Raw genomic sequence first — 27,214 nt, forward strand, 5'->3', positions numbered from 1 at the left:
AGGAGGGAGGGAAGGGAAGGAGGGGGAAAATTATGACTGAAAATCTTATAAAAAAAAGAATGTTAAAAACTATCTTTACATGTAACTGGAAAATAAAATACTCTTAAAAATTTTTTAAAGTAAGTTGCGGTTTTATTTTTCTCTTGGAGAATCAATATTTAAACATTTACCAACATACCACTGCCCATATCTTCAGTTCCATTCCATTATATTGAATGAGAATTTATTAAATTAAATTCTGTGGAAGATATTGTGATAGGTATTAGACATTTGACAAGAACAAAATATTACTGTTTTCAAAGAGTTCACATTCTATAGCAGGGACACAAAATGGCAAATAAATATGAAAAGTATACACACGTATTTTACTAAACTGTCAATTGAGCTGAGAATTACAGGGTACAGCATTCTTTTTACTGCTTTACATAGATGCCTCTGCTAAACTGAGGCTCAGGGAACAAAATTAATTCTATATAGTATATCAAATAATCTTACATGATATTATGTATTGTTTGTTCTTTGTTCTTAAAGAGGGCCATGATATCAGGGATGTGATGTCATGACATGCAAGTGAATTGGATTTAAATGAGGGAGGGCTGTGCAAGGTTACCTGCCTCACTTTCCCCTCCAGAGCTATCTGGTTCCAGTGGCAGGATATAGATCAAAACAACTGGAGACAGCCTTGGGTGAAATGGAAGACCTTGGGTTTTTCAACCTAAGATCTTCAACAGTTCTCAGTTTGTAAGGGAAACTGCAAAGAAAATGTTTAAAGTTTAATTTTAATCTAACTCCATTTTTTGGTAATAAACAATAAATATAGCTAGTTGTCTTTACATAGTTAAATGATGTGTTAATCAAGATAAGCTCTTTTATGGAAAATTATCCATGCAATCCTCTCTGTTCCTTTCTCTTATTTTCATCCACAATTACTTTGATAATTCTACAGCTCATTCTCATGGAAATTTCATAAGGATGCGAAATGAGGCATATGAGTTGGCAGTTATTGAATTATTACTATTAAGGTAACTTTATGTGCAATAATAACTGACTGAATATCACTGACTTTTTACTCCCCCTCACCCCCCTGCTTTTGGATGGGATAAAACAAATCTCTTTAGATTGAACAATGATCTGCTAGGGCTTTAAAAATTGCTTCACCTCCATCTCACATTTCTTCTATGTATTTGTTCTAGTCCATCAGCCCTGCCCTGACCCCCTTCTTCTTTTGTGTATCACATCAAAGATCGAAGTGTTGAGAGCCCAAATATGGTGAGTGGTTCCATTGCCATCAGTGGTGAAGACAGATTGCTGTGGAAATACTCACAAATCTGTTCCTTTTTGCATCTATTTGTCCTCATTCCAGGTTCATTTACAAATGCTCTTGGAATGAGCTGGTTTCAATCTCATGCCAAGCTTTTTGCAAGCTCATATTTTCCTCCTTTGCTTTCAATGTTCTGTAAGCTGAAGCTGCTCTTTATTTTCTATCATCCTCAAATCATTGTTGCATTTGCATGCCATGTATGCTGAGACTGGTCATCTATCAGAGTCCCCCACCCCATCCTGATTCTAATAACATGGGCCAAATTAGAGTTTCCCTTTAGAAAAAAGATGTAAAAATTGAGGCTGGTCTGGCTCAGAAATAGGGCAAAATTCAAGCTGTGTCAAGCTTTTTTGACACTATTTGCTGGTCGCTTCTGCCTGTATGTGGCTTCTTTGTTATCTATGAGCATAATAAGGTCCACAGGGTTTTTAAGGCTTAGTGGATATTCCAAGATGAGACAAATCACATCCCCTCCTGCTGAAAATATGGAGATAAATGGGCTACATCTACCTAAGCTATGGACTACTGTATCCTTATTAAATATTTTATATTAAGGATAAGTAAACCTCCTTTTGTTAGCCGTTCAATTACCAATGGATTTGCAAGCATTCATGATGAATTGTCCAGAGCTGAATGAAAAATTTGATTTTCAAATAGAGGACTCTGGAGAAGTATAAGGAGGTAACTGATATTGTAAGGGACTTACTTAATAAGGTTTATCTGTTTACATTCCTAAATGGGAAGTTGATATTTGTAACTCATTAGAACATTCTCATTATTATGGCAATTAGAAGAAGTATATATAGACAGAGGGCATGGATGTGACTTGAATATGAAAGGATAATATATATAATTTAAATTATGAAATTAAGGGGTGAGAGAACAATGTACTAGGAGAAAGGAAAAGGGAGAAGTAGAATAGTGCAAATTATCTGCCATAAAAAAAGGAGATAATACAAATCTTTTACAGTGGAGGGGAACAGGGGCAAGAGAGGTGAAGTGAGTGAATCTCACTCTCAAAAGAATTGGCTCAAGTAGAAAATAACATATATACTCAATCTTACTCTTATTCTGCAGAAAAATAGAACTGAAATGGGATATGAGTAGGGGAGAACATTGATAAAAGATAGGGCATATTGGGAGAGGGAGTGTGTAATGTTCTCTGTTTGGTTTTCTTGGGTTCTCTGGAAGCAGCCTTTGTTTCAGTTCACTAATCACCACAAAAGTAGCAGGTGTTAAAGTCCAAATCCTTTATTATCTCTTTCAAAGTCTTGTCTCCTTTCCTGGGGCCCAGTTAGCTTTCTTAAAGTTCTTCGGAGTCTTGGTTTCAGTGGAGAAGCTGCAGGAGGACAGTCTTGCCACCCAGGGTATGAGATGGGATGAATAAATCTGAGTCCAAGGGCTTGTGCTTCCGCCTCCAATCTGCTTGTCTTCTCTAGCTCTGAATTTGGTTCAGGCTCCCAGCTTATATGCTCTACACTGAGTATAAACCAATCATTATATCAATAGGAAACCATTATTTATTGTAAGATTAAATCAATCCTACTGAACTTAGAGAACTATTAAGCTCCAAGCTAAAGTAGATAACCATTGTCTCATCAATTCCACTGAGTTAGCACCTTGTAAGAATCCTTGTTTCATGTTCTGACTTCTGGCCCGTAACAGGAGTGGTTGCTAGCAAAACACTTTTGAGAAGGGAGAGGATGAAAGAAGAGAGGGGATAAAGGGGGGAGGGGGAAATTAATTAGCAATAGTAATTGTTAAAAAAAATTCAAAGCAATTTTCTCTGATGGATTATTATTGTTCTTTGGGAATGATGAACAGGGTGCTCTTGGGGGAGGGGAGGAATCTGGAAAGTTCTCCATCAACAAAGTGGAAATAAACTGCACATAAAGTTATAGCAAAGTTCTGGGATGACCAGCTGTAAATGACTTTGTTATTCTAAGTAGTACAATCATCCACAACTGTTCTGAAGGATTTATGATGAAAAATCCTATCCATTACCAGAGAAGGAACTAATTGTTTTAAATACATCATTCTCTATTTTTCTCTTCATCTCTATCTCACTATTTTTAACTTAATTTTCTTGAGAGTTTTTATTTTCATTAGGATGGGAGAACTATTTTTCTTTCACAACTTGACTTTTATAGAAATGTTTTGATAGCTTCACATGTGGTTTCTTAATTGTGGGTGGATATAAGGAAGAGAACCTAGAACTCAAGAACTTTAAAAACAAATGTAAAAAATTGTTTGCATGTAACTGGGAAAAATATTAATACATTTAAAAATATTTCCTTATTAACCATATTGAAAAAAAAAGCCAGAAAAATGAAGAAAGTATAAAAATTATGCTTCACTTTGTACTCAGAAGTCATCAGTTCTCTCTCTGGTGGTGGGCAGTATTTTTCATCATGAGTTCTTTGAAATTGTCTTGGATCATTCTATCAGAGTAACTCAATCTTTCATGGTTGATTATAGTATTACATATTGCTTTTACAAGTTACTTAAATAATAGATTAGGTCATAAATCACATGTGATATCTTTTCATCTCTAGCCTTCTAATGTGGAGTTGATTTTGACCCTCTTCCTGTCCCCTTATGGATAGCTAATTGTCTCTTTTCTGTTAACATATTTTCAATTTTGCTTTATTGTTATCCATGCTTTCCAAATCTCTTGTGGAAATGAGACTTCTCATTTCTGAACTGTGAATTGTATTTCTATTTTTAAAAAAAAATCATCCCTTGGCCCATTTTCACATTGAAGTCGCTCATACTCGATTTTGTGAAATTCTTGATGAAATTTCTGATTGACTTCATCCTTTAAAATATTGACATATAAGCTATGGTATCTTTAAAATGGCCCTTATGGACCTGGAAAGATTTACATGAACTGACGCTGAGTGAAACAAACAGAACCAGGAAACATTGTACACAATAACAGCAAGAACGTGTGATGATCAACTAAGAAATCTCAGAGATTCGGTGATCCAAAGCAATCGCAATAGACGGGACAGAAAATGCCATCTGCATCCAGAAAAAGAATTAAGAAGAATGAACGTAAATTTTTCCTTTTGCTCTGATTTTTCTCTCAACACGATTCACAAAGCAACAGGTATTAAAAATGAATTTAAAAAATAACTGAAGGCCAAAAAAAAAAAAAAAAAGAATGGCTCTTTTGCATATTATGCTCATTGTGATACATGATGTATTCCATATATATTTGTATATATCTTGGTACGTTATGACAGCTAAGTGTCCACGTGTAGAGGGCTAGACTTAGGCTCCAAACGCTTCAGATCCTGTCTCATACACTTGGCTGTGTGACCTGGACCACGCCCTCTCAGCTTCAGTTTCCTCATCTGTAAAATGGGGATAAGAGCATCTCCTTTAAGAGCTGGTAGTGAAGATCAGGTGTAACTAGCTGCTTTGCAAATCTTACACCCCGATGTTAAAAACCATTACTGCTCTTCTAATTGCTTCCCCGAGGAAACTGTTGGTTCAGCTGTATGGCTGTAAACGAGCAACAGAAGTCACGGACCTTTTTTGTTCTCCCCCCGGGACCGCTTTAAAGGGGCGTGGCTGTTAGCAACCTCTGACCCCGGCCCATGCATAGAGAGGGGAAGGGAACTCGGGGAACCAACTCTCATTTAACAGATGGGGAAACTGAGGTCCGGGACGATTACACAGAAAGGACTCTCGGAGGCTCCGAGCTCGTCCCATCCCACTCCCGCAGGCTCCGTAGAGCCCAGAACGGACGCCTACGTGAAGGAGCGCACCCAGGCCACGTGCGCGCGGCCAGCGCGAGAGCGAGGCTGGAGGCGTGGTCGTGTCCGTGACGTCATCGAGACGTGACCAATAACAGGGAGCGCGCGGCTGGTTCGAATGGATTCGGCGGATGGCGAGGAGGTCTCCGCTCCTGGACTTTTTTCTTCTTCAGCGTCCCGGCGGCTTGGTAGACCCGGAGGAGTCGGGAAGCTCGGCTCAGCCCTCCAGCCCCCGGCGCGCCATGTGGCGGGTGAGGAGTCTCGGCTCCCCGGCTACGCCACAGCGGGTGAGCGGGCCGGGCCTGTCGGGCTTCCGTTAGCTCCCTTCCCGCGGAGGAGGGGGAGGGGCGCAAGAGGCTTCGGTAGGATTGGAGGGGATAGGGGCAGACTAGAAGCCCCGTGAGGGCAGGGCCCTTTCTTCCAGGAAATGCTCTTTGTCTACACCGCGACTCTGGCGTTCTCGTTATCCCTTTTTACAGTCGGGGAAACTGAGGGAGGCAAAGGGGACTTACCGAGGGGCGCAGAGCTTAGCCGGTGGCCGAGGCTGTCGTGAATTCTAATCATCCCTGGGCCCCCGCTAGGCCTGGTGCGCTAACCACTTTCCGCCTTTTTTCCTTGACTTCCAGCGCTTAGCATCACTGGCACATAGTAGGTGCTTCATAAATCATTGCACACGACTATTTCATCAAGTTGCTGTGAAAAAATGCTTCAAAAACTTAAAAAATTATGTATAAATGGCAGATTTGTATGTGTACCCATATACCTACACATGAATGCATGTATGTGTGCGTATGTATGTATACATAGGCGCCCATTGCATTTTGCCATTATCGAACATGCTTTAAAAAATAGCCTACTATGTGCAAGGAAGCTCTTATTATGCTCAGGGTTGGGAATACAAAGAAAGGCAAACTTGAATATGAAAACAGTTATGTGCATATATGGTAGGCATAGTGTTATATGGGACGTACAAATAACTTACTTTTTTGTATTCCTATAAGGTTTTACCAAGCAATTTACATTATTATTTTTACGGGTTTACTCCCTTCTTTGTGCATTAAAGCTCAGATTAAAAGGGTGCTTGGACAAGCCGCTAGCCTGCCTTTTTATGTGTAATGTCCTAGAGTCTGTTGTGGCAGAAGGATAAAATGGTCAGTTTTTAAAAACTGATAAAAGTATTGGTATGTAAGCACATGTTAACTTCAAGGGCAGACAATAATAACGATGGCGTCACTATGTAATTCAGCCTGTTCGTCAGTAGTTTTAATTTTTTCCGATAAATCTTTAGATTTTGGGAACGTTTTGTTGTATAAAGTTTGAAAATTATCAATATCTATTGAAAATGGTGAAATGGTCTTAATTTTTTAAAGAATAAATATTACCTCAGGACAATTGTATGCAACAGTTTTATTTCTATTCTGGTTCCTGAACAGTTTGTTTTTGTGTGTGCGTGTGTGTGTTTTTAGGCAATTGGGATTAAGTGACTTGCCTAGGGTCACACAGCTAGTAAGTGTCAGAAATCACATTTAAACTCAGGTTCTCCTGACTTCTGGACCAGTGCTCTATCCTCTTCTGCCACACAGCGGCTTCTTTGTTGAGTTATTTTGAGGTTTGTATTTGTTGCATAGGGATTTGCATCTGAGTACCAAGTATCTGCCTTGTAATTCTAGCTTCCCAGTTGTCTGACCCAGATACTAAATTTTTGCAACAGTTTGTATTCATTCTTTAAATAATCAGCATCAATCAAATCCAGCTTCTCTAAATGCAAAACTTTTCTGTAGTTTCAGATGACCATGACCTGTAACCTCTCTCTTTCTGTGAATCAATGTGATCTGGCCATTTGTTCAAAGGTTTTTTGTTGACATATTATTGGTTGAATTTATGTGAACATCACCAATAGGCAGCCTTTCTTTTCCACTCTTGGATCTTAGATCTTTCAAAAGCTCTATGTGGAGCAAACTCCTTTTGATCTTCATTAGATAAATTCAGTGGTGTGTATCCATTGCCAGCCTTTACTATTGTTTTGTGAAGTGATATCTTTTCCAGGAGCATTTCTGTACATTTTCAGTCTTTCTTTGGAAAATAGGACCTGGGTTTCATTTCACAAGTTTTAAATCCACTGATGTCTATTTTACTATTCCAAAGCTTATCTTATTTATTACTATAGAGGGAGTAATTGCTCTAAATTTGTTTTTTGTTGTTTTTTAACTTTTGGATTGGCAGATGATAAAACTATTTTTACATAAACAACCATAGCTTTCTTTATTCTTTTGCTTTGCTTACAAAATGCCAAGGTATGGTCAAGTATTGTCTTCATCCTTTGATTCAATTTGACTTCAAAATTCTGGCTCAAAGCCTTTAGTCATTTTTTCCTTTGTGTATATTAAGAATTTTACACTTATCAAGTCCAAGGGATATTTCTTTTTTTTTATTTTAAGTTTAATTTTATGTGTGTATATATATATGTGTATATATATATATATATATTTATATTTTTTTTTTGTTACAGCTTTTTATTTACAAGTTATATGCATGGGTAATTTTACAGCATTGACAATTGCCAAACCTTTTGTTCCAATTTTTCCCCTCCTTCCCCCCACCCCTTCCCCCAGATGGCAGGTTGACCAATACATGTTAAATATGTTAAAGTATAAGTTAAATACAATATAGTATACATGTCCAAACAGTTATTTTGCTTTACAAAAAGAATTGGACTTTGAAATAGTGTACAATTAGCCTGTGAAGGAAATCAAAAATGCAGGTGGACAACAATTGAGGGATTGGGAATTCTATGTAGTCATCTCCCAGAGTCTTTCGCTGGGTGTAGCTGGTTCAGTTCATTACTGCTCTATTGGAACTGATTTGGTTCATCTCATTGTTGAAGAGGGCCATGTCCATCAGAATTAATCATCATGTAGTATTGTTGTTGAAGTAAATAGTGATCTTCTGGTCCTGCTCATTTCACTCAGCATCAATTCATGTAAGTCTCCTAGGCCTTTCTGAAATCATCCTGTTGGTCATTTCTTACAGAACAATAATATTCCATAACGTTCATATACCACAGTGTACCCAGCCATTCTCCAATTGATGGGCATCCATTCAATTTCCAGTTTCTAGCCACTACAAACAGGGCTGTCACAAACATTTTTGCACATACTTTCCCTTCTTTAAAATCTCTTTGGGATTATAAGCCCAGTAGTGGCACTGCTGGATCAAAGGGTATGCACAGTTTGATAACTTTTTGAGCATAGTTCCAGATTGCTCTCCAGAGTGGCTGGATATATTCACAATTCCACCAACAATGTATCAGTGTCCCAGTTTTCCCCCATCCCCTCCAACATTCCGCATTATCTTTCCCTGTCATTCTAGCCAATCTGACAGGTGTGTCTTAATTTGCATTTCTCTGATTAATAATGACTTGGAGCACCTTCTCATATGGCTACAAATAGTTTCATTTTCTTCGTCTGAGAATTGTTTGTTCATATCCTTTGACCATTTATCAATTGGAGAATGGCTTGATTTCTTATAAATTAGAGTCAATTTTCTATATATTTTGGAAATGAGGCCTTTATCAGAACCTTTGACTGTAAAAATGTTTTCCCAGTTTATTGCTTCTCTTTTAATCGTGTCTGCATTAGTTTTGTTTGTATAAAAACTTTTCAATTTGATATAATCAAAATTTTCTATTTTGTGATCAGTAATGATCTCTAGTTCTTCTTTGGTCATAAATTCCTTCCTCTTCCACAGGTCTGAGAGGTAAATTGTCCTATGTTCTTCTAATTTATTTATAATCTCATTCTTTATACCTAGGTCATGAACCTATTTCGACCTTATCTTGGTGTATGGTGTTAAGTGTGGGTCAATGCCTAGTTTCTGCCACACTAGTTTCCAATTTTCCCAGCAGTTTTGTCAGACAGTGAGTTCTTATCCCAAAAACTGGGGTCTTTGGGTTTGTCAAACATTAGATTATTAAAATTATTGGCTGTTTTGTCCAAGGGATATTTCTATATCACATGATAGGTTTTCTACTAAATGAAGAAATGTTCAGTATATTTTTAAGCAGAGCCATGTAACTTTTTTCAATAGTACTTAATTTTTTCCAAATATATGTAATGATAATTCATTTTTGAAAAACTTTTTTTCTGAATTTTTCCCCTCCTTTACCTCCCCTCCTCCCCAACACAGCAATCTGATATGTTAAATATGTGTGATCCTTTTAAACATTTCCATATTTTTCATGTTGTGCAAGAAAAATCAGACCAAAAAGGTGAAAATACTGTACTTTCTTTCATCCCACATTTAGTCTCTATAGTTCTTTCTCTGGATGTGGATGGAATTGCCTTGAATCGTCATGTTAAGAACCAAGTCCATCACTGTTGATCATCATATTGTTACTACCATGTTCTCCTGGTTCTAGATCCATGTAACTTTTATGGTTATCTTTATTATTTCATGTGATTGATAAGAAATTTTGGTACAGGGGCAGCTAGGTGGCGCAGTGGATAGAGCATCAGCCCTGAAGTCAGGATGATCTGAGTTCAAATTTGGCCTCAGACACTTAACACTTCCAGGCTGTGAGACCCTGGGCAAGTCACTTAACTCCAATTGCCTCAGCCAAAAAAAAAAAAAAAAAAGTTTTAGTACAATTTCCTTTTTGACTTGGAGGCTGTACTGAGTTCTTTTGAAGAGAAATGATGATGATAAAGTTAGGCAAAACCAAAATAAACTTAATTTCCCTAAAAGATGCCATGCTATATGTCATTTGTTCTTAACATTATGATGGTAGTATATTTTAAATATACAGTTTGCCATATAAAATAGCAAATGCTCTACTGTTCTCACTATGGTTGAGTCTCTGTAGATTTGTAAATATATATGGAACTGAGTCAAAGACTGCAATATTTGATGAAAATGGTATAAATATTATGGCATTTTGGGATGGCTTTTTAAATAATGAATTGTACTTTATATTCCTGGACCAGGATGCATCCTCTTTTGGTCCTTAGCCAATATATTGACGATTAAGTATTATTCTAAGTATATGTAGAATACGTTATTATTCTCCTATTTATATAGTTTTCGAGGGTACAAACTGTGAATGTTCTGTGTAAAATAAACTTGTAATTAACCTATATTTGGTTACCAAAAAACTATAAACTATTAGCTGTACAAAAAGAATATGTGAAATCTTCATAAGAAGAATTACAGAGCAAAACAACTCTGAGGTTTTACCTCATAACTAACAAATTGGTGATAGAAAAGCACACTAATATAATATCCACATGGCTGCAAATTGGTCCATTTATTCTAGAATTCAATCTGAAACTGGGATTAAAATGGCCATATCCTTTGACCCATAGATTCCATTGCTAGGCCTATACGCCAAACAGGTTAAAAAGAAAAACCTTATGTTACACCAAAATATTTCTAGCAACACTTATTTACATTTTTTCCAATTAAAAAAATCTTACCTTCTTACTTCACCCCCCCCCATTAAGTAAAACAAAACCCTTATAACAACTATTCTATCAAGCAAAACTGTTCCAAAAAATATACATTTCCATTTGTATTCCAAGTCCATCCTTCTCTGTCAGAAGTTGGACAGAATGTTTTATCCTGAGTCCTCTAAAATTATTGGTCATTCCAATGATTAGAACTCCTAAGGCTTTCAAAGCTATTACTCTTTACCATGTTGTTATTGTATAAATTATTCTGATTCTGCCCATCTCATTCTGTATCATTTTATACAGATCATTCAGGTTTCTTTGAAACCTTTTTCTTTGTTATTTCTTATACTCAATAATATTCTAATATATTAATATAACATTATTTGTTCAATCATTCTTCAATTGATGGATATCCTACCTACTTTCCAGATCTTTTGCATCACAAAAACAGCTGCAGCTTTTTTTTTTTTTTAAAGATACTATTTTTTGCAGTAATAAATACATGGAAGCAAAATTAGATATCTGTTTGGGAAATGACTAACCAAATTGGGGTATATGTGATCACGTCTTCCCTGATTGCTCAAAAAAGGGGTGAAAACACCATAAAAGGAAGTATTCATGCCCTCCCTGATGTCTCAGGAAGGGAGATAAAAACCAAAGGAAATGGGAAATCAAATTAGATTAGTGGGTTTCTAAAGGGTCTCTTAAAACAGATATACCTAAATCCATCAATATGGGAGGTATTACACATAATTACATAAATTACATAAGCACATAGTAGCAAAGGTTAGTAGTGATGTAACAAATAAGATGAATCAAAATGAGGAATTATACATGTCCATAAGTCCTAGAAATAGTCCAAAAGGAATCTATTGTCCATTACTTCATGTGCTAGGAATTCAATAATTCCTGCAAGTTTTGAAGTCCTGCAATAGTCTTATTATATTATGTGGTAGGGAATCCAATGATTCCTGATGGTTTTCAAGTCCTGCAACAGTCTTTATTCAACGGTTTTTCATTTCAGAAAATCCAATGATTCCTACTGGTTTTAAAGTTCTTTAACAGTCTCATTATCAGCCATGCTTTTTCAGTGTAAGATGTTTCTTAGGTCTTCTCCTTTGTTTCAAAGTTTTTCTCTTTTTTTCTGTCTCTCTCCAGATGCTTGTTGGCACCCATCTGATTCCTTTTCCATCTGTAGAGATATAAGCAAACCCTTTCTCCCAAGCAGTTAACCTATCTAGTCCCTTCGATTTACCACTTTCTAGACTTCTCATTACCTGGCAATTGTATTGGAGCTGCTTGCACTGGACACTGCCCTTCTGTTGGGTTAAAAAAGACTGTATTCTCCCAAATAATAATTCCTTTCTGCCATCTGATTGCCTTTTGGCTGATTGATCATATAATTCCTTTCTCACATCTGATTGCCTTTTGGCTGATTGATCATATAATCCCTTTCTCACATCTGATTGCCTTTTGGCTGATTGATCATGTCTTAATATTGAATTTCTAAAGACTCTCTGGATGTAACCTCAGCTGCCATCATGCCCTACCTGGGGCCCTGAAGCTGGCTCTCGCCTCTCATTTCCCTGGGTCAATCTACATTCTGAGGCCCAATGGAAACCTCTGTTGCATTTTGGACATAGGGTTTTGGGTCTTATTCTCTTACCCTGTCCTCTCACTCTATCTCTATACCTACATTCAGCTCTCAGATGTCCAATTTTTCCACACTGAAAGCATCGATAAGTTTCTCTAGAAGTCCCTTGCCAAGGGTGACCCTCTCTTCCCATGTTCACCATAGTCTGGGTATAATAAGCACTTGTGCCCACTGTGGCACAGCGTCTTATGTTCTCCTCTAAAGGAGCATCTTTGTGTAGTCCCCATATAATTCTTCTGCAAACCTCATTGGCATTTTCCTTAGCCAGTGGTCTGATCATTATTCTTGTGGCTGCATTTTCTCCAGTAGTTCTTGTGACAGCTGTTTGCAGACATCTCACAAAATCTGCAAAGGGTTCATTGGGACCTTGTTCTATTTTTGTGAAGACTTCAACTCCATCTTTTTCTGGGAGGCAGCCCCAAGCTTTTATTGCAGCAGTAACAATTTACTCATACACTGCTATGAGGTAATTAATCTGTGCTGAATTGTCTGCGTACTGACCTTCACTTGCTAATTGGTGGTAGTCAAAGGTGATTGGAGTATTAACTCCAGTTTGCTTATTATATTGGGCTTGTATCCTGCATAATTCACTATACTCTGAAAGCCACAACAAGTTTTGTCCAGGTTCTAAACATGTCCTTGCTATGGATTTCCAATCACTCAGGGTTAAAATTTCATAAGTCAAATTCTCTAGTAACATCTTAACATAAGACGATGTAGCCCCATAAAGAGTGCAACCCTTTTTCAAATCCTTAATTTTTTCCAAATCAAAAGGAGTATATCTTCTCCTTTGTGTGTTATAAGAAACAATGAATATAGTTATAAAGTGAAATAAGTAAACAGAGCCAGGAAAACAATACACACACTGATGACAAAACCATTTAAATTGTTGACCAAGTTTGGCCCTAAAGAATAGGTATGAGAAGGCACCTTGCTTTAGGTCATGCCTTTTCAAAGTATTTTACTCTGTAGATTAGAAAGAAATGAAACTGTACAATCTGTCAAATTGCTTGCTTTCTCAATTGGGAGGGGGAGGTAAAGAGGGAGACAGAATTTGGAACTCGAAATTTTTAAAATGAATGTTAATTGTTTTTATGTGTGATTGGGGGAAAAGAAAATACTAAATTAAAAAAAAAAAGAAACAAGATACTTAGACCTCCTATACCTAATAAAGGAAAATGTTAACAGTACTTTTGAAAGAAAATATGACAAGTAAGTGGAAATGCTTCTGTTGGCACCTAGATTTCTGGATTTTCCATTTGCTAGGGTTGAATTTTTGTCAAGTGAAGATTTTCAGTAAGTCTACGTTGGTTCTTCTACTTTTTTCCCTCTTGTGATTTAAGCAAGTTCTTGATTTCTGCTGTTATTTCATCTAATCTGGATTTAGGGATGAAGTTATTTATTTGTTTGTTTGTTTGCTTATTTGTTTATTTTGCTGAGAGAATTTGGGTTAAGTGACTTGCCCAGGGTCATACAGCTAGGAAGTGTTAGGTGTCTGAGATGAAATTTGAACTCAGGTCCTCCTGACTTCAGGGCTGATGCTCTTTCCACTGCGTCACCTAGCTTGCCCCTATGAAGTTATTACTTTGCATTGGACTGCATTACATTGAATAATTTGGCACAGAAGGCAATATAGACAAAAAATGTGAACCACTTGCTTTTGTTATTATGTTATCATACATACTGGTTCATAATGAAAGCAGTCTTTCATAGGGACTCAAGCTTGGCCTACTTTAGCTATCAGTATCAAAGCATTTCAAACTTTTGGGGTAATGGTGGTTTGGTTTGGTTTGTTTAATTGAGGGGAGAGTTTTTATATCTTGCCTTTCTGTGGCAGTTCTGAATAGGACCAACCTGTAACCTATGCCCTGATTCTTAGAAGCAATTACATCACACCTAATCAGCATGTCCTTAGAGCTCAATTCACTACTTTCAGGGCTCCTGCTGAAGTTGTATAGCTATCATAATTGTCTCAGGGTACTCTCCCTGGCTGGTATTTCCCTACTTTACTGATGTTCTCTTCCTTCTGAATTCACGAATAATTTGGGCTTTGAGGGGATTTATTGTTGTTTTTATTACCATCACAATTTAAAAGTAATTTCATTTTTTTGAAATAAATAGATAAGTGTGCAGATGCACACATACACATACAGAGTTTCTATTTAGGATTACCTTACTTTCCAAATAGGTCTATATTCCTTACTGATTATAATTACTTATTGTGTCATATTCTGTCAAAGATATGTTATGAGCTTTCTATCTTATGGTAAAAATCATATGCTATTTATATCCTAATACATGATTTGTGTCCTCTGATACAGAAAAATAAGTATATTCTTTAAGATTCCCATTCTGTTGTTGCCAAAGATATTTTATATCTAGTTTTCTAACATTTCATTTAGATCTTTAATTTTACTTGTTTTATTTTTACTAGATTTGTCTAGATCAGAGGACAGGTTGAAGGTACCAACTATTGTCTTACTATCTACATTTTCTAATTCATTGCTTAGATGTTTCATTATTAAGTGTATGTATACGTGTGTGTGTATGATATTGATACTGTCTTTTAAAGCATTTATTTCAATTCACAATTTATTTTTTTCCCTGCTTTCATTAGAAAAAAGAGAAAAAGAAAAAAAAACTCATAACAAATAGGCATAGTCGAGAACAATCTCTAACTAGCCATATTAAAAAATGTATATCTTACTCCACAGCTTGAGTCCATTGCCTCTCTTTCAGAAGGTGTGTAGCATGCTCATCTAATTCATACTCTGGAATCGTGATTGGTCATTGCACTGACCAGAGTTTTTCAGTTTTTCAAAATGTTCATCTTTACAATGCTATTGTTACTTCATAAATGTTTTCTTGGTTCAGCTCACTCTAAATTAATTTTCTCTAATTTTTAAAAAACTGTCCTTTTCCAGTTTCAAATGGACATAGAACAACATCTTAATAGCATATGCCAAGATAAGCTCAAAATAGGTACATAATTTATGTATAAAGAGCGATATAAGCAAATTAGTGAAGCTTGGAAGGAGTTACCTCTCATATCTGTTAATAGGGGAAGAGTTCATGAGCAAAAAAGAAATATACTTTCATAAGAGGTAAAATGGCCCATTTTGATAATAAGAAATTTAAAAATTTCTGCACAAAGAAAACCAGTGCAGCAAAAATTAAAAGAAAAGCAAGAAACTGGAAGGAAAAAAACCTTAGCAACAAATTTCTCTGATAAAGATTTTATATCTCAAGTATATAGGGAACTGATCCAAATGTATAAGAATAAGAGCCATTCTCCAACTGATAAATTGTCAAAGAATATAAACAGGTAGTTTTCATCTGTAATTTTCTTTCTTTGTTTTGGCTCTACTAGTTTAGATCTCAATGCCATATTTGTGTCATAGATGGAATTTGGCAGTACTCCTTCTTTACCTCTTTTTCCAAATAATTTACAAATAGTTTACATAGTATTAGAATTAATTATTCTTTAAATGTTTGGTAGAATTCACCTATAAATCCATCTGGCTCTGGAGATTTTTTTCTTAGGGAGTTCATTAATGACTTGTTCAATTTCTTTTTTTAAAATGGGAGTATTTAATTTATTTCCTCTTCTGTTAACCTGGGCAATTTATATTTTTTGGTAACTATTTATCCATTTCAGTTATATTGTCAGACTTGCTGCCATACAGTTGGACAAAATAGTTTCTAATTATTGCTTTAATTTATTTTTCATTGATGATAAGTTGTTTTGATTTTATATGAAGCTTTATTTCTTATATGCAGTAGATTGTTAGATTTTATTTTCTAATCCATTCTGTTACTCTGTATCCCATTCAGGATTGTGATTTTTTTTTTTCCTTTCTTGAGAATATTTCTTTTAAAAAAAATCATCTCTATATAGCCATAATTTGGGGTATTAGGAATAATGAAATCCTAGTATCCAGTGCTTTTGGTCTTGCATTCATTCTCCAGCATCTTTCCTTGTTAGAAAATTATCAACCATGTAATCAGCTAAACTTTTTTTCTGAGATTTTCTTATTCGGTAAATCTTCATTATATATTAGATTTTTGGAAGTTTTGTTTATGATCTGTTTCTAGCGTGTGGAGAAAGCTAGGTTTATATATGTGCATACATTTGGGTATCTTTTTTTTGAAATCTTTCTTTATATCTGTGTAATGTTGAGATGAGGTTGAATGATCTCTAAGATACTTTCTGGCTCTAAAATTCTGAAAAGTGGGCTCCTTTAAGAGGTTTGAGTCAGCCTGAAGGACCCTGTGCTTATTCTTTCTCACTATTATCTCTATCTCAGGGAAAGTCTGAGAATCGCCTGCCACTCCAGGAACTCCTCTTGCAACCAAATGCTATTCCTAGCCCTGCAAAAGTCACCTTGGCATGCTCCAAGACAAACCCCATGTTGTATCAGCCACAGGTAAGAGTCATTTGTTTGGCTCTGCGTGAAACTTGGGAGTAGGGCCCTGCATCCAGCCTGAGAACTTAGGGGAGCAGCCGTGGGCTAGGACAAGGTGACCATAATCTAGAATGGTGGGATGTCTGGGAAGCCTTAGCATATTGCTTTAGAGATTGACAAACCTAGCCATTGGTTCCTACCACCTCCTCCCCCACTCAGCCTTCACTGAGCTGCTGCAAAATAGCTCTGGCTGATGAGAGCAGTCTTCCTTCCCTCTGCTCATTTTAAAGTGGAGCCCCTGATTGATGGTAATGGAAAAAGGTCACAAGGGGAAGGAACAGTGGTGGCAGATGTGAAAGGAATTTATGGCCTTGGTAAAAGATTGAATTCTTTGCTGAAAGAGCTGGAGCAAGTGCTTCACAGGCTGTCTGGTTCACTCTAACACTTTGTAAGATAGGAAAGAAGTAGGGAATACCCAGTGGGAACTCTAGTCCTGGGAGAGCATGATAGGATTTAACCACAGTCATATAATTAGCATCAGAATTGGGACTAGAATTTAGGTCTCCTATCTCCTGACCTAAGGGGCTTTCCACCTGTTTTTGCTGTCTCCTGATAGTCAGGCTGCACAGGTTAATACTTAGCTTCATTCTTTGTACAATACGCTATATCTCAGTTGATGAATAGTCTTTCCTTGTAGTCCTGTCACTTTTGTGGTGAAGAGACCAGCTTAGTTCTCTACATGAAACAAAGCAAGTTTGAATTCTGCTTGGCAAGGTGCCCTCTTACCAAAATGTTAACAGAGAATTTGAGGGACTTACCCTGCTGGTGGCTGCTTGCTTTATAGGATGAGAAGCCTGGGTTAGTAAAATGACCTTTGTCAAATCCTTGACTTTTTCTTTCCTTGTTAGCCAGAGGACAGCAGCATCCCATCTCTGCTGGAGTTTCCCAAAACCATTTGGACAGATTTCCCCTCAGAACTGCCACGTTTGCCTTTGAAGGAGCTTGAAGCTTCCCAGAGTGGCACAGAGGAGCAGTGTTTTGGGCTGGTTCCCCAAACCAGTTCTACTCCCAAAGCTTCTGAAGAAGCAGCAGCCCCATTGAATGATGATGTGGTCAAATCGTTGACCTTGGTTCCCTCTCCTTCCCAAGAAAGGCCCAGCCAAGGGCTACAGTCAGACAGTCCACTTGAGAAAGACTTGGCTGCTCAGGCAGAAGGAAATAACATCTTTCTCGGCCTTTGTCCAAGTCTAACAGCTACAGTGACCACAGAGGTAGCACCTTGCTTGAATGGCAACTCTGTAGACATTATCACTGCCACTCCGGGAAGAGCCATCTCCCAGAATGCCCTGCCACACCTTTGTATGGAGAATGCCTCCAGTCCCTGTTCTGAGCAGCAGCGCCCAGAGGAAAGCTCAGGAGGCGTTAGTACAGAAGCTGTCCCCAAGGCCTCCGTGCCTCTGACAAACAGCTCTGCTTGCATGCAGCAGTCTCCTCCTTCGTCTGCCTCGGGGGTCAGTCACCCTGCCAGCCTTTCAGACCCCAGCACAGGAAGCACATCACTCCCGTGTACAGGAGAGGAACTGCAACCTTCCCATTCATCAGAGGAAACCCGGCCAGCAGGAGAGCCATCCCTCCCCGCTCAAATTCCAGCAGAAACCGGGCCCCAGGTGGCTCCAGCAGAAGGTTCTAGTAAAACTGGCAGTCCCAGTACTGGGTTGTGGATGTCCCCTTTGACATGGCTTGATAAAGGGATGAACACCTCAGCAATGCTGGAGAGTCTGCGCCAGAGCTTCCCTCTTCCTGCTTTGATGCGCGATAGAGGATCCAACGCTACTCCTGTTTCTTCTAGCTCTGTGGGTTCATGGCTCACGACCCCAGCCTTGCTGGAAAAGAGCACCAATACATCTCGGGCCCAGCGGGCCAGTACGAAAGACAATGCCTCTGAGACAGATTCCCTGCTGTGGTGGTGAGTGATCTCTTGCTCCCTTGCATCTCTGGCCCTGTCTTAGCACCTTCCTCTCCATCTCGCTCCATCTCCTCCTTTTACCTTTCTGTGCAGCCGACCCCCAGATATGAGTGCCTTGTCTAGACGGGACCTGGAAGATCATCTGCTTAGCTCCCTCATTGTTCTGGAGGCCCTCTCACGGCAGCTTCGGGATTGGCAGAGCAGTGGGGCTGCCCCTCACCGAGAAGCCCAGGAGAGCAGCACCCAGACTGACGTCTGTCTCAGTGGGGTAAGAGGGTCTCTTCCCAAGCCTAGATCCGCCATGAGGCAAAGGAGCAGGCCTGGTGAATGTTGTAGAGTGAGTACCTAGGAGGACTGTCTAAGACTGGCGTGTCCATACCCCTCTTCACCCACAGATAAGTAGGAGGCAGGGCCACGTAGCATTAGTGGCTGATAGCGACGGGACGGGATTGCACCTGTTTGTCCTTGTGCAGCTACGGCAGCAGAGCCCGGGGAGGGGAGGGCGTCTGCTCTTAGCGGGGAAGGAAATTATCAGGAAATGGGAAGGATTGAGCAAGCTTTAACGTTGCTGTTCTGACCTTCTGGGTGTCTCCCCCACATGTCATGGCCACTCAAATGGGGAGTAGAGGTCACTGCTGCCAGCTGTGAGAGAGTGCTCTATCTTTCCTTGTGCTTGTGTTGAAAATGTACCTGGCTGTCACTTTTGCTTCATCTGCCCCAGAAATTCTGAGAACCTCAGGCTGAGCATATCTTAGGTGCTTTGTCCCCCTCTTCACCTGGTTCCGTGTTCCTAAACATTCCTCAGTACCCCCCCCCCCCCAGCCCCATCTGCCCAGTGCTTTCGGAAGCCGCTGAAGTGGAACAAGAGGGGAAATGACCTCCTCCTCCATCCCACTAATGTGATCACTCGCCTGGCTGCCCCTGGTTCAGGCCACACACACACACACACACACACACACACACACACACACCCCTCCCCCACCTGGAGCACATGGGGTACTCCGTGACTCTCAGCACATCAGAGAGAGCGAGCCGCCTCGCTTTGGGTCTCCAGGCAACTTGGCAGCTTTTACAGCGAACCCCAAGAGGCCGTGGCAGAGCTGTTTCAAATCAAACTGCTGAAATGTCATGACTCAGCAGAACAACTGACGCCATGGCCTCTGTCAGCACAGGGAAGCCCCCCTCCCCCCAAGAAATTCTGCCATTAGACCACTTTCATTTCTCCCAGACATGGAAATGTTACGTTCATCCTATTTCTGACTTCCCTTTCCTTCCCCACCCCAGGGTTTTTTGGGTTAGGGGCACCGAGGCGCATTCATTAGCCTTTCTGCTCTTCCATGGTGGGAAGGGGCCTGGAAGGTTCTGCCTTGGCAGAAGGAGCAGGTAGATGAATTTCTCCCTAGGTGGCAGATGAGCCCCAGCATCTGCAGAAGAGTCAGGAGGCCCACCAGCATCTAGTACAGGCTGGGAGCGTCATGGTAGGTGCTCTTGTGAGACCTTTTGTTGCACATTGAGGGACTTTCTGTTTTGAATACTTTGGGAGAGAGAAGGAATGGGCCTCGGTGCCCGGTGGCACAGCAGCAGAGCACCAGGCCTAGTTCCAGGAAGACCCGAGTGCGAGTCTGACCCCTAGATGCTTGCTAGCTGTGGGACCCTGGAAAGTCACCTCTTGCTGCCTGTCTCAATTTCCTCAACTGTAAAATGGGAATCATAACAGAGCTGTGAGAATCAAATAGGATTATATTTATAGAGTGCTTGGCACATAGTAGGTGCCATGTGTCCCTTTCCCTAGATAACCATATGTCAGTCTCTAACAACCCATGTTAGTGAGCCTTAGTGACCTTTTCCCTTATTCCAGGGCATTTCCTCTAGGGCAAACAGCATGCTTCCCCAGTAACCTTATTTCTTGCCGGACACTACTTTTAAGGCAGGATGTGGGGATTTGAGATTTGGCCTGACTGATGATGATAATGATTATGTTGATGAACCAAGTACTTCCCTCTGTCCCATTTAGCAGTCATGGGCTCTGGAGTCCCAGGAACTCTTGTCCTTGCTAAACCAATGTTTGCTGAACCTAAGGGAGGATAGGGCAGCACTGAAGCAGGAGGTGAGTGCTTTGAGAGTGGGGTTGGAGGCTGTTGGAAGCCAAGGACAAGGGACCTTAGAAAGAGCCAGGTTCTCATCTCCTAGCACCAGGATTCAGAAGCCTTAGTCTCCCGCTGCTGGGAGGTGCTGAACAGAGCCAGGACAAAGCTTCAGAGCCATTTAGAAGAGAGGGATGAAGCAAGGAGTCGAGAAGAAGCAGCCCTCAGAGGAAAAACTGCAGTAAGTGCTAGGGTTTCCTCCTGGGCGGCAGCTGCTGTTGGGGCTGACTCCATATACCTGCTGCCTCTCAAGGCTTCTGACAGCAGTCTGCTGTGGGGTACAGGGAAACGGGTCAGATGCACAGTTTTGCCACCTGTGGGAGAGGGATGCTAGGCTGCTTTTTGGGGAGAGAGAGGAATGGGCTTTTCTGTGCTACCTGTTTCCATCTCTGGCCAGGCAGAGACGATATTGGAGGCCTTCTGTGCACATTTCAGTCAGCGTATCAGTGAGCTTCAGCAGGATCTGGAGTCACAGGTGGAGCTCTGTGATCTCCTGAGAGAGACCCAAGCCCAGCAGGTAATTTGGGTGGGGAGACAGGGAGAAGGTGGTGAGGTGAGAAACAGAAGCTTTCCCATTTTTCTCCACATCCCTTATCCTGTTGCAGGCTTCTCTTCACTTGGAGCAGAAGGAGATGGCACAGCAGGCCACACAGCTTGCTTCTACCTTACGGAAGGACTGGGTTACAATGCAGCTGGATGTATGTGCCTTCATTACGGCCCCTCTTCTCCCTCTCCTTTCCCGTACTTTTCCCTCTGACTTGGGCTTTCTGTCTCCTGGCAGTATACTGTGTGGACAGCCATGCTGAATCAGGCCCAGAAGTTAATGGAGCCTTTGATCACCAAGAGTCAGAAGGCTTTGCAGGAGCGAGATGTAGCCAGGGAAAAGGAGGAACAGGTATAAAGCAGAGGGGATGCTTGGGCCTGCTCACTGTTAGATCTGTCTCTCCCTCTTTCAGTAGTCTTCCCAGTCTGTACTTTCACTTTCACTAAAAATTTCTTCCTTCTATATCATGAATTAGAAACCAGCTAGCTAAGCTGCAAGATAGCCTTTGATATTCTCTGTTATTTTATATATGAAGTCATCTGTAGAGCCTGGCTGGTATAGAGGATCATATGGAAGATTGTAGCACAATATGGCCATATGGGCCAAAGCCCTTAGCCTGCACTGGTGTTTCTGCTTCCCCCTTCCTCTGCTGTTGCCTTGGGTTTCAGCTGCAAACTTCTGTCTTGCCCTATGTCTGCCTGGGAAGCCCAATAAGATGGCTCGTTGTTTAGTTTTTTCAGGATAGGAAACTTGACTAAGTCTTGGGACCCTTGGCCCAGGAACAATTGTGAGATGAAATGCTCCTTTCCTCCCAGGTTTCCTGGCAGCTGGACCAGGTCTCTGCTCAGTTAAAGGATTCACAGGCCCGAATTGAGCAGCTGGAATTGGAAAACAGACGGCTGGCGACAGGTATAGATACCATGACTGAAAGCTGGCCAAGGCTTTGTACTGAGAGCCACAGACATGTGATAGGAAAGGAGGAGAAAGATTTTTTTTTCTAGTCTGTTATGGGGACCTGTTCTAAAAAGTGACTTTTTAAGCTCTCTCTCCCCTTAGCCTTTCACTTTGTTCCTTGGCTGCTTCCCAGAGATCAGCAGTTGCCCTGTTTTGGGAAGATTTGAGAGTGGGGTTTCATGGGGGTATTACTGGGGCAAACTTTGGTTTAGATCTGCAGCTGCAGCTGCAGAGCCTGGCTAGCACTGAGAGTCATCTGGAGAAGCTCCAAGATCAGTATGACCGCTGTGCCCGGGATCTGGTCTCACGGGATGAAGCCCTTGCTGAACTCACCTCACGAAGGGAAGAACAAGCTGCCTGGTGAGTCCCTATAGGGGCTGGGAAGCCCAGGGGTTTGTCAGCCAGACAGTAGAAGACTGAAGGAGGCCTTTGATAGGTGGCAGGAGGCAGAAGCAACCTTGAAGTCAGCTCAGCTAGAGCAGCGGGCAGCCCTCACCGAGGAGGTACAAGAACTGAGGGAGAATGTAGAGGTAAGTGCTGTGTTTAAAGGCAAGGACAGCCTGAGGGCCTGAATTACTGATTCCTTTCCAAATGTTCTGGAGTCTGAACATTAAATGGCACTGAAAAAAGCTACGGTATCTTAAGGCTTGGAAACCCATCTCTGTCCCTCTCCTCTTTCTTCTGTCCTAGTTTCTGGATCAGGAGAATCAAGTGGCCCACACAGAGTTGACTAGGTTGGAATCTCAGCTGAAAACCACTCTGTCCATACTCCAGGAGCGCAATGTGCAGTGCCAGGATCTCAAAAACTCTGTGGACAGCCTTGAGTAATATCTCCTTTCACTGTCAAGTCTTTATTTTTCCAGAAATAGGTTCTAGAACTTGAATATTCTGGGGTGGGGTTGTCACATGGCCCAGACTACTTGTTTTGGGGATGGGCCTACTGAAAAATGTTGGGTTGTTTTCCTCATGGGAGAAATCATGGGAGGTGATTCCTCCTGGCACTTGGCTGCTTTTTCCCATCCCTTGTTCCCTCCTCCAGAGCCAGATTAGCTGATGTAACAGCAGAAGCCCAGGAGCTGAAAAAGATGCACCAAACTTCCCCTCAGCTGTCTGTGCTTAGTCAGAGCCTGCAAGATCTGGTTCATATGCTACAGACGACATTAAAGAAGGAGGTAAGACTCTTGTACCCTGTCTCCTTACCTCCAGAGTAGTCTACAAATTTCTTTGCTAGATTGACCTTTCTAACAGAGAACCTGCTCAGAAATCTTTCATGACTGCATGTTGCTTGCTAAGACTTCTTAGCTTGGATCTTCCTGAAGGTTTTTTTCCAGCCTGGCTCAACATGTAACCTCCCTTTTTAAGATGAATCTTCTATTTCGACTAGACACAGGCCTCTAGCACTGAAGGGACCATTTGACTTCCAGTCTCCTTGCCTTTTTCTTATATGACCATTTCCCTTCCTAGAAGTCTTTTGTCTCTTCTTTCCCTCAGTCTAAATAAATACTGTCCAACTCAAGTCCTACTTCCTCTGTAAAGATGTTCTTGACCATTCTAGTCATAATGATCTCTCCCTCTCCGTGCCTACAGTCTTGGTCACACAGAGCTTTTTCTTGAATTTTGTCTGGCCTCTTTAGCTAGTCTGCAAGTCCCTTTGTCATGAATCATCTTTTATATTTTTTTATATCCTGAATTGTACTTAGCACTAAATGCCTAATTAATTGTTTCCCTGGTGCCAAATCCCAGGTGAGTGAGTCTCGGCCCCCCCAGAGAACTTAGTACCTACTCTTTCTTTTTGGTTTTGTCCACAGGCTGAGCTAGGAAGCCCTCTTCAGAGGGCAACACAGACCCCTATCCAAACCCTTCAGCCCCCTGACAACAGCTTCCTGGGCAGTGTCTTGAGAGCTATGGAAGGAGGTGAGGAAGCCCAAGTGGAATCAGGTCTGTCCCCTGAGATAATGAACATGGCAGAAAAAGGCTAGTCCCAAGTTGGTCACTTTCTATTATTAGGGTAGGGTTGTAGCAGGCACCAGATCACTGCCTTCCAACTATTTTTCTTTTTCAGAGGTAGAACCCGATCTCAGCCCTTTGCTCAGAAGTGACAGAAATGCCTTTTCCCAAGTGGAATCTAAAATCTTCCTTTGGCCTGCAGCTCAGGGTGAGCTCTGGAGAGTTGTATTTGTTCATAGAAGGGCTGAGAGGCTCAGAGGTCCTGGGGCTTGCCTGGCACACTGCAGGAACTTCATTATTGCTTGTAAAGTGATGACATGAGAGAAATGCTCTTTCTGTGGCCACAAAAAGTGGCCTGTACTTGTTCTGTACTATTGCTACTTTTCCCCCACGGGTTCTGCTCAGATGGTGCCCTTCCTTACCCCTCTTCCCTTCGTATCATTTGTATTCAGTCCTTTCTGGTTGGATCATCTCAGTAAGGCTGTTCTGACTTGTGAATGTGTGAAAAGGGAAGGAAGTGGGTTCTGTCCCTCTCACTTCAACCTGATAATCTTCCCTCTGTGGGGCCCATTCTCCAGAGGCTCCCCACCATGCTAAGAAGAGTCTGGAAGAGCTGACTTGCCTGATTCAGGAGGCCCAGAGCCTGTGCTCTCAGCTTCAGGACTCTAAAGAAAAAGCTGTTGAGGCCCTGCAGCAAGAAATGTGAGAAGGGTCTGGGCACTGGGGGGAGCTGAGGGTGTATGTGGGGGGGTCAGTCCTTGGTCACATTTCCTTTCCCAGAAGGCCAAGCCCCTGTGCTCACTCCAGTCCCATGTCATCACCACCATTCCTTCTCTCTCCCCGAATAAAGAAATAATGGTGAACTCTTTCCCACAGATGCAGTTTACAAGTCAAGCTGCAGGCCCAGGAGGAACAGCACCAGGAAGCCCTGAAGATTCAAGAGGCAGAGGTGGAGAAGCTCAGCCAAGCCCTGTGTGTGCGCTACAAGGTGAGGGAGAGGCCCAGAACTGGGGCAGCCCAGAACTGGGACAGCCAGCTAGGTCCAGAGGGACCCACGGCTCCTCCAGGATATTGGTTGGGTGGGGATTTTCCAGCTACTGCCCTACTTCTACCCTGCCTAGGGTTAGAGGGATGAGACTTGGACCTCTTCTTTTCCATGTAGACCCAGGAAAAAGAGGTCTCAATATGGGCAAGATATGATTACCTGAAGGAGGGATGAGGTGTTCTGACACCTCTTAGGAAGTAGTAGAGGGTGGGACTGGATTGTAGCACTGGGCCTCACCATGGAATGAGCACTGCCATGTTTTCTTGTAGGTATGAGAAGAGTCCAGCTCTCCCATGGCCTGATCCAGATTTTCCCCATCCTCTCTTTTTCCCCACAGAATGAGAAGGAACTCCAGGAAGTGATCCAGCAACAGGACAAGAAGATCCTGGAGCAGATAGATAAGATTGGGGAATTCACTGTATGTTTCCTGGGATCCTTGGCCTCCTGCCTTCTTTGGCAACACTGAGATTCACTTCTGTCCTGTATCCTTCCATTTGGTGTAAGAGGAACCCGTCTACCTGAAGCTAGGGGTATTACTGACCTTTCTTCTCATCCCCAGAGCCTTCGAGAAGAGGTAACCCAGCTCACCCGATCATTGCAGCGATCAGAGACTGAAGTCAAGGTCTTCCAGGAGGCCTTGACACGCCAGCAGAATGCGAATTCTCAGCCCACAGACATTGCTTGGGTTCAGGAGAAAGTGTGGCTTTGCCAAGAGGTAGTTTATGGATCCTCCCGAGGAGGGGGGAAGGGGCGCTACCATTCAGAGGTTTCAATGGACTTGTAATCATTTAGCATTGGGAATGGCACATGACCCAGTGTGATTAGTAAAAATTTATTCCGTAGGTCGATAAACTGAGGCTGTTACTCCTTGATATGGAAAAAGAAAAGGCAACACTCTTGACCAAATCTCAGAAACATGTGAGTTGTTTGGATGAGGTTTTTCCTGCTTGGTACTTGCTACCTGGGCTTGTTTTCTCTGTTTGTCGCACATATTCTGGGTCAGTCTCTGAAGTCTCTTTCCCCTAGGATGAGGGTTAATGCTTTCTGTTGTCCTGACAGAGGAACATTTTAGAAGAGAACCTGAGGTGTTCAGAAAAGGAACTGGAAAAGCTAGATGACATCTTAGAACAGATCCACGAGGTAAAGATGGTAATGGGAGAGGGGGTAAAAATGGAACAAAATGGAAAAATATTGAGTACGTGTTCTATACCAAACCCTGTGCTAAAGGGTTTACAGCTAGGAAAGTGAGCACATCTCTGCTTTCAGAGCTCATATTTTAATTGAGAGAAACAATACATAAAGAAAAGTCCAGCCACAAGACAGCTGGAAAGACCCAATGAAAAGCACAATGAGGGACTCCATTAAGGGGAGGTACACTGATGATCACTTGTGGTAAAAATGCTGATCAATGGCAGATCTCCCCCTTTCTGTAGAAAGGATTAGAGCTTCCATTACTATAAATTTCAGTGATTTGCTCCATGGTAGTGGTTCTAAATCTGAGGTCCCTGGACTCTCCTATGAAATCTGAATAGATTTCAAGGGCTGTATATTTCATAGGGGAGAGAGGAGGAGGGATTGCATTTTTACTTGTAATCCTATGAAATTTATGCATTTAAAAACCTTATTTTAACAGTCTTCATTAAAGTTCCAAAGGGGTCCATAACTCAAAAAAGCCCCTTTTTTCTTCCATTAATGTTGAGGCTCTTTACTGAGAGAAGGAACGGGGGAGAAGGGAAAGGGCTTCTGGGCTAATAAGAGCCAACTAAACTGCCTACTTTCTTTTGTTTTCTCTTTAGGCTTTGTTGAACATTCCTGAGGTGGTGAGTGGCTGCCAGGAGTTGCAAAAAGTGATGCAATTGCTGAGATAATTAACACAAAGTGATGACAGATTGGACTCATTTTTTGGGGGGTGAGAGTGGGAATGAAGGCTGGATAGGAAAGAAGAAAAAATGCTGTGAAGAAGACAGCCATCTGTACCTACTTAAGTGTATTTAAAGTTGGAATAAATTTGTTTAGGATAAA

General features: G+C 41.2%; 1 protein-coding gene across 4 annotated transcripts; it reads left to right on the forward strand.

Moving 5' to 3' along the window:
* Positions 1-5,187: 5,187 nt before the first annotated feature.
* Positions 5,188-27,214, forward strand: SPAG5 (sperm associated antigen 5). 4 transcript variants are annotated; one of them, XM_051992322.1, is made up of 24 exons: positions 5,188-5,372; positions 16,494-16,613; positions 17,501-18,558; positions 18,652-18,826; positions 19,962-20,036; positions 20,573-20,665; positions 20,749-20,883; positions 21,100-21,219; positions 21,308-21,400; positions 21,484-21,597; positions 22,062-22,155; positions 22,413-22,560; positions 22,637-22,730; positions 22,891-23,024; positions 23,240-23,372; positions 24,009-24,114; positions 24,263-24,355; positions 24,726-24,849; positions 25,024-25,135; positions 25,530-25,610; positions 25,752-25,907; positions 26,036-26,110; positions 26,252-26,332; positions 26,989-27,214. In XM_051992322.1, the coding sequence occupies exons 1-24, from the start codon at positions 5,217-5,219 to the stop codon at positions 27,058-27,060; spliced, it is 3,642 nt and encodes a 1,213-aa protein (XP_051848282.1). In that variant the 5' UTR covers positions 5,188-5,216; the 3' UTR covers positions 27,061-27,214. The 4 variants fall into 4 exon arrangements, with proteins under 4 accessions (XP_051848282.1, XP_051848283.1, XP_051848284.1 ...); XM_051992323.1 differs by having other exon boundaries at positions 20,576-20,665; XM_051992324.1 differs by having other exon boundaries at positions 5,188-5,336.

This window comes from Antechinus flavipes, chromosome 4 (genome assembly GCF_016432865.1).
Source record: "Antechinus flavipes isolate AdamAnt ecotype Samford, QLD, Australia chromosome 4, AdamAnt_v2, whole genome shotgun sequence".
In the NCBI taxonomy this organism is placed as follows: Eukaryota; Metazoa; Chordata; class Mammalia; order Dasyuromorphia; family Dasyuridae; genus Antechinus; species Antechinus flavipes.